Source organism: Eurytemora carolleeae, unplaced genomic scaffold (assembly GCF_000591075.1).
Source record: "Eurytemora carolleeae unplaced genomic scaffold, Eaff_2.0 scaffold242, whole genome shotgun sequence".
Classification (NCBI taxonomy): Eukaryota; Metazoa; Arthropoda; class Copepoda; order Calanoida; family Temoridae; genus Eurytemora; species Eurytemora carolleeae.
This window is the reverse complement of record NW_019396186.1, coordinates 162,033-168,745: the sequence shown is the minus strand read 5'-3', so window position 1 is coordinate 168,745 and position 6,713 is coordinate 162,033. Positions and strand designations below refer to the sequence as shown.

The 6,713-nt window shown below is 32.5% G+C and overlaps 1 protein-coding gene across 3 annotated transcripts; it reads right to left on the bottom strand.

Moving 5' to 3' along the window:
• Positions 1–3,294: 3,294 nt before the first annotated feature.
• On the bottom strand, positions 3,295–5,192 carry LOC111697575 (uncharacterized). Of its 3 annotated transcripts, XR_002764324.1 has the most exons (4): positions 4,948–5,192; positions 3,884–4,773; positions 3,624–3,682; positions 3,295–3,564 (listed from the first exon to the last, which is right to left on the bottom strand). XR_002764324.1 is itself a non-coding variant. In XM_023467625.1 (3 exons), the coding sequence occupies exon 2, from the start codon at positions 4,693–4,695 to the stop codon at positions 3,904–3,906; it is 792 nt and encodes a 263-aa protein (XP_023323393.1). In that variant the 5' UTR covers positions 4,696–4,773; positions 4,948–5,192; the 3' UTR covers positions 3,619–3,682; positions 3,884–3,903. The 3 variants fall into 3 exon arrangements, 1 of the variants encoding a protein (XP_023323393.1); XR_002764325.1 differs by lacking the exon at positions 4,948–5,192 and having other exon boundaries at positions 3,884–4,833; XM_023467625.1 differs by lacking the exon at positions 3,295–3,564 and having other exon boundaries at positions 3,619–3,682.
• Between the last annotated feature and the right edge of the window lie 1,521 nt (positions 5,193–6,713).

Genomic DNA, 6,713 nt, shown 5'->3' with positions numbered 1-6,713 from the left:
CTCCGGTAATTGATTTCTTTCTTTTTCAATTATCCTAGTCAGGTCTCTGTCTCCATGTTTCTCCATGATTTTGTCACGAAATAGTGTGTTTGTAGTTCCACAAAATAAACCTGTTTTTTCGTGTGGAGTGCTGGATACTATTGCTCCGGGTTCTGACGGTACCAGAGGTCTGTTGGAGTTGATGGAGTAGGAGTTCATAGCTGGGTTAACTCCGTTCTTCAGTATAATTTCATTATTAATCCAAGGATTCAGATCTTCCACCACGTTTTCTCTACGATGCATTAATCTCGACCTATCATAGAATTCTTCTGTGTAGCATATCTGAGCGTGCAATGTTTCTTGGCATCTACAGCTCTGCTCCGATCTTTCCTCGGACTTCATATCTTCTATAGTGAAGTCCAGTTCGCTCTTTGTTCCTTTTTCCGTGTGTTTAATTATGTCAACATATGTTCTCCTTCTTCTCCATCCTGGTCTAACGGCTATATTTTTAGACTTTTTTATCACTCTCTGTCCAATGATAATTTTTTTAGCTGTTTTTTCATATTTTCTCAGTCTGCCTCTGTTGTTGAGATATCCGGCACTTAATAGAATTCTTAGATCAGGGAATGTATCAATCAAAACATTGTTCTGTTTTGGGATTCTGAACGTATGTTTTATATTTTCTAAGTCCAGATCTATGCTGAATTCCTTGCACTCAAAAGGTTTATCCTCTTGAAATATTGAAACTAATCCGCTGGAAGGTGTCTCTCTCCAGGATCCTTGGTTTTTTGTGTATTCAATCAGAAGATTTTGTAAACACATGATCATATTTAGTTCGTAGGTATTTGGGAAATTGGCCTTCATATGTTCCAAGTCAATTCCTAGGGGAAAATATCTTTGCTGTACGATGCGTTGAGATTCTGATCCCAATTCCGTACTGTTAATATTGAGATCTTCCTCTTCCCATTGACTGTCATCAAAACTGTTTAGTAGATCTCCAGCGACCTTAGGTTTATTTTCCTCTCTGCCACGAAGAATTGTCCGCCAGACTTTCAAAGTTGCACATTGTCGATATCTTTCTCCTAAATCTTCTTTAGAGCTGTCGTAACCTTCAGCTTCCAGCAACACATTCATAATTGGTTTATCCACCATCTTATGGATAGCCTCACTTTTTAATTGGTCTCCTAAGTATCCGTTAAAACATTTGAATTGATAATTTTTCCCATTTAATATGATTTTCTCTTCTATGTAATTCATTTTAGGTTCCATAGTAAGTTTGGTTTTCTTAATCACGGACATGATCTTCATCAAATTTTTCATTTCCGGGCCTTGGTATAAATAGCCATCTTCTATATTTACTAATTCTTTCAGTAAACTTTGACATTTATTCCTCTTTCCTTGTGTAAAATCCTCCCCGTTTAAATTCTGCATTAACTCGAACTGTAGTCCGGACCTGTTTACATCATGAGCTGGATCTTCAAATTCAATTCGATGTCGTTTTAATTCCAGATGGCTGATTTCTTTTTTCATTGACATCCTCATGTTAGCATTTTCCTTCCAGATCTTCACTTTATTGAAAATGCTTGTATTTCCCATCATTGATTCATCTTTATCATCATCTTCATCGATTATAAGTGTTCCTACGCTCTCCTCATCACAATCTCGTTTGATGATTTGTCTGGTACTTGAATTCACCAAATTATTATCTATTTCCCGGGTATAATCCGGTTTCTTATATTCCAAGTGTTTTTCTTGTTCCGTGTAGTATCCTGGTCCAGAGCTATTATCCTTTTGACTCTTGTTATTGTCCATATATTCTACTCCTGAATAATAACCAATTGCGTCCCAGTTTCTTGCAAGTATGTCTTGTTTCGAGCTATATTTGCCTTGATTCCAGTTTGGATAATTAGAACTGTGTCCGGGTTGATTCTGGTGATAGTTTTCGACGCTTGAAAATGTATTCTGGGTTGGTCTCGAGGTATAATTATTTCTAAAACGTCCTCTTGGAGATGATGATGGTCTTCTTCTGTTATAAGTGTTCCACTTTGAACCTCTTCCACCTAATCTGTGTTTTAATTTTTGACTTCTTCCACCTATCCGATTCCCTCTACCCAGTCTATTGTAGTCAAATCCGCGATCTTCATCTTGATTTAATATTTCTGCTTTTATCCTCTTAGGGTCTCGACTCTTTCTTTCTGCTTCTATCTTTCTCGGGATTTTAAAAACATTATATTCCGGTGTATTATAATTTGCAACAGGTTCATCAGAAGTAATTTCGCTCTTGTTTTTCTCGTGTCTAATATTATCTTCTAGGGTTGAATCTTGGTCTGGAATCGATTCCTCCTCCCAAGTCATCGGAAAATTCAATATGAAATGGGTTCCGGTATCTCCATTGAAAGTTACTCATGTTTATTGAGTATCACATAACCTTCCTCGCTTATTACCTTATATTTCGATGGTCAGATTTAGGTCTTAAATCCTCATCTTAGAACTGTTTCTAGGTCTGAGTTCCACGTTTCGTAGAGTACTTCGTCCTCGATGTCTAAATTAAAATTATTTTATTATTAAGTCATAATTATAATAATAGTTTCTGTATATGAAACAGGATAAGAATTCAGTTTCATTCTACCTGACGAATTTTCCGTAATTATTCTTTCTTCCGTTGTTTCAGTACTTGCAAGATTAACTCCTGCTGGTAAGTATCCAATCTATAATTGTTAAATTTTTGATATTTCCAAAATTGTGAATATATTTCATTTTTGTTTTAAGTATTTCAGAAAATAATTTTATTATATTTTTCTATTTTGCCATCTGAATTATTTTAAAAAAAACTTCATTTTGACGTTTTCATTGTGTACCTGTCTTTTCCTCTAATGTTTCCGTTCCTACACGATTCGATTCCGTTTCCGAATATTCAGAATTTCGATCTATAAATATTCGAATATTAATCAATCAATCAATACTATAAATGTTAATTTTTGTCTTGTTTTCCTTGTTAAATCAATGTCCCTTATATGGGTTGACTAAATATTTAATATTATTTTGCAATTTTGGTTTGTTTTTAGGGAAATATTTTCGTTATTGATATGTGTCGTACCTGTTAAGTTTATATTGTTTCTCAAATTTGGTTTTCAATTGGTTTGTAACACCATTCTTTCTGAAATGGATTAGATAATCAATTTCATTATTTTATAAGTATTATTTAGCCAAAAAATCTTGAAAAACCACTTTTAAATTAATTCTAATCTTCGTTTGCTTCATCACTCTCATCTGTGCTCTCCTCTTCGGAGCTGTCTTCTCGTGATGAAGGTGGAGAATTAACTTTCATTTGTATTTGATAATTACAATTTGCAGATCTTGATGATTTGAGATTTCTTCTGCTATTTTTTCGTTTAATCTTTCGATTTCTCGTCGGATTTGGTCTGAAGGGTTATTAAACCGAACGTTATTTTCTAAAAAATCAGATTCAAGATCGTCCCTAAATTGTTTCAGATGTTCCAGCTCTTTTAATGTTGGTTTTACTTCCTGCGTGTTGTAATTATAGTATTCTTCCAGAGTTGTTTTTACCTTTGTCATCCTTCATAACTAAAATAGTATATACATTTTTATGTGATATTATAAATTTATATTTTAAGGATTCTTACTTTGTTTCTCCTGGTTAAATGCTGTGTTCTACGTCGTAATCCAGGTAATGCATTGGTTTCTGTAATATATATATATATATATATTTGCCGTTATTAATCAATCAATCAATTGACAATCCATTAATCAATTATTTTATGTATTTTTAGCTGAGTAGGCATTATATGCATTTTTCGATTATTTTTTAGTTTGTTTATATTGAAATTTTGCTTGAAACGAATTTTTAAAATTTTAAAATTAATTTTCCCGCATAAATATATACCGATATCCTTATTACGAATATTAATCCTCCAGGAGAGGGTTTTTCTTGGCATGTTCACCCCTTCTGCGTGAGAACATTAGATGGTGAAGTTCAGTTCGAGTAGATTCCAGTTCGTCCTCCAGGCGACTATAATTTTCTCTCCAAATATTCCCGTTTTTCCAATTTGCTTCTTGAACAGTTTCCAGTTGTTTTTCCAATTCTTTTATTCGAACTGATTGCTTTTTAACCAAAGTCTTTAGTGTTTTTATTTTTATCTCGTGAGCAATGTCCTTGATTTTAGTTTGCATAATTTCATCTTCCTTGACCTGATCACGTTTCGTTAGGTTGTCCGGAGTTAACATCCCTGTTAACTTTGTCATTCTCCTTGCTAGTGAATCTAAGGCGAGAAACACTGTTCCTTCTTGACCCTCAAACCTAGCTATCCTTTTTTTCAGATGGTAGATATCGTCCTCCGCAATATTCAGTTTACTCAGCATATAATCAATGTCTTTCCGAGCTTTTATTCTCTCTCGTTCTTCCATCGAGATATATTCATCTTCTATTCCTTCTGGCCATGTATCCAAAAGTATTTCCTTAGCGATAGGACCGGTGATAGAATCCGATAAAGCTTCTTCATAGACTGTCACCAAACTATTCCCATTCCATTCAAAACCCACAAATTCCACTTCGGAACTTTCCTTTTTGTTCTTATCCTCATCCATCATTGCTATTATGGTTGAGTAAGTGTTCAAGTCGTCCGCCTTATTGATCCAGTATTTAGCCTCCATGTCATCCTCGATCTTCGTGTTGCTTGTTGAAGGGGTCGCTGCCATTGGTGTGCGTGGGCGTTGAATTTTTGTTGGTTCGCCTTTATCTTCATCATCAGAGCTTGTCTCTTCTGAGTAGTATAACTGAAAATTTATATTTTATTATTTTCAAAAATTCTTTAAATTTTAATTATCATTTATATATTAAAATTTGGAAATTTGTTTTAATTTATTTTCTCAGTTATTCTTAAATTATTCACAATATTGAATTAATATTAATGTATTTAATTTGATATTTTTAATGTCATCTTAGGCTACCTGGTCCTCGCCTTTATCTTTATCTTCATCATTAGGGCTTGTGTTGTCTGAGTAGTATAACTGAAAATGTATATTTTATTATTCTTTTTCCAAAATTTTTTAATATTATTATTATTTATATCTTGAAATTGGAAATTTGTTTTAATTTATTTTTCAGTTACTCTTAAATAAATCCCTATTTGGAATATTCATTTAATTTCCCCAATATGGAAATATTATTATTATATTTAATCTGATATTTTCAATTTCATCTTAGGCTACCTGGTCTTCCAATTCAATAGCCATCAGTTCTTTGAGTATTTCCTCTTGTCTCCAGGTAATGGTCATCAAAATTTCATCCTGATTTTCCACGGATTCTGCCATATTCTCTGAAAATTTTGTTATTTAGCAGAGATTTGAAATTATCAATGTTATGTACAGAGTGTATAATTTTACATTTTTGCAGTGATTTAATTGAGATAAAACTTTAAAGTATAAGCAAATTTTAATATATATATGTGTTCAATATGTCAAACATTTTCAATCTGTGTTCGTAGATATCATTGATTCTTTGCATTATGTCTATTTTTTTTTTCACAAATTTAAAACCATTCAGAATTGTTTGATAAAAATTATGAATATTTTTTAATTTCAAATTTAATTCGTCATTATCTATTTTTAAATATGTCATTTGTGCTTTATGGATATTTGCTAATTCTTCTAATTTTAATTTCAAAATATAATTATCCCTCTTTAATCCATTCATTTCTATGTTAATCCGCATTAATAAATCCTCGTATCTGTTATTTAAGTTCATCATTCTTGTTAATCTTCTTTCTATCTCAAAAGTCTTATCTTTAAGGTTTCTATTTTCTTCTGATATCCTACTATGCTCCAGGTCAAACACTACTCTGGTTCTTCTATGTTCAACTGTCTTGTACCACACAAGTGCATGAAGTAGTATGCCTGCCCTTTAGTTAGGTATTGTTTAAACTTTCTCTCTTGTAGTTCTAAATTTGCTTTCCATTTTTCCAGTAATTTTTCCTTCATCCAGCTATACAGGCCTACTGAGTCCTCATGTCCGATCATAAATTCGTCATTTTCATGATCAATGAACTCGCTTTGTTGAAGATCTTGATGATTTGAGATTTCTTCTGCTATTTTTTCGTTTAATCTTTCGATTTCTCGTCGGATTTGGTCTGACCGGTTGTTAAACCGTTCATTATTTATCATAAAATCAGATTCATGACCGTCCCTAAATAGTCTCAGACATTCCAGCTCTTTTAATGTTGGTTTTACTTCTTCCGCGTTGTCTTTACAGTATTCCTCCAGAGTTGTTTTTACTTCTGTCATCTTTTTTCATAACTAAAATAGTATATACATTTTTATGTGATATTATAAATTTATATTTTAAGGATTCTTACTTTGTTTCTCTTGGTTAAATGCTCTGGTCTACGTTGTAATCCAGGTAATGCATTGGTTTCTGTAATATATATATATATATTTGCGGTTATTAATCAATCAATCACTTACCAATTCATTAATCAATTATTTTATGTATTTTTAGCTGAGTAGGCATTATATGCAATTTTTCGATTATTTTTTAGTTTGTTTATTGAAATTTTGCTTGAAACGAATTTTTTAAAGTTTTAAAATTAATTTTCCCGCATAGATATATACAGATATCCTTATTACGAATATTAATCCTCCAGGAGGGGATTTTCCTTGGCATGTTCACCCCTTCTGCGTGAGAACATTAAATGGTGAAGTTCCGTTCGAGTAGATTC

What these genes read in the sequence shown, in the direction of transcription:
- LOC111697575 (XM_023467625.1), bottom strand. Translation starts at nt 4,695, where the DNA reads ATGGCAGCGACCCCTTCAACAAGCAACACGAAGATCGAGGATGACATG.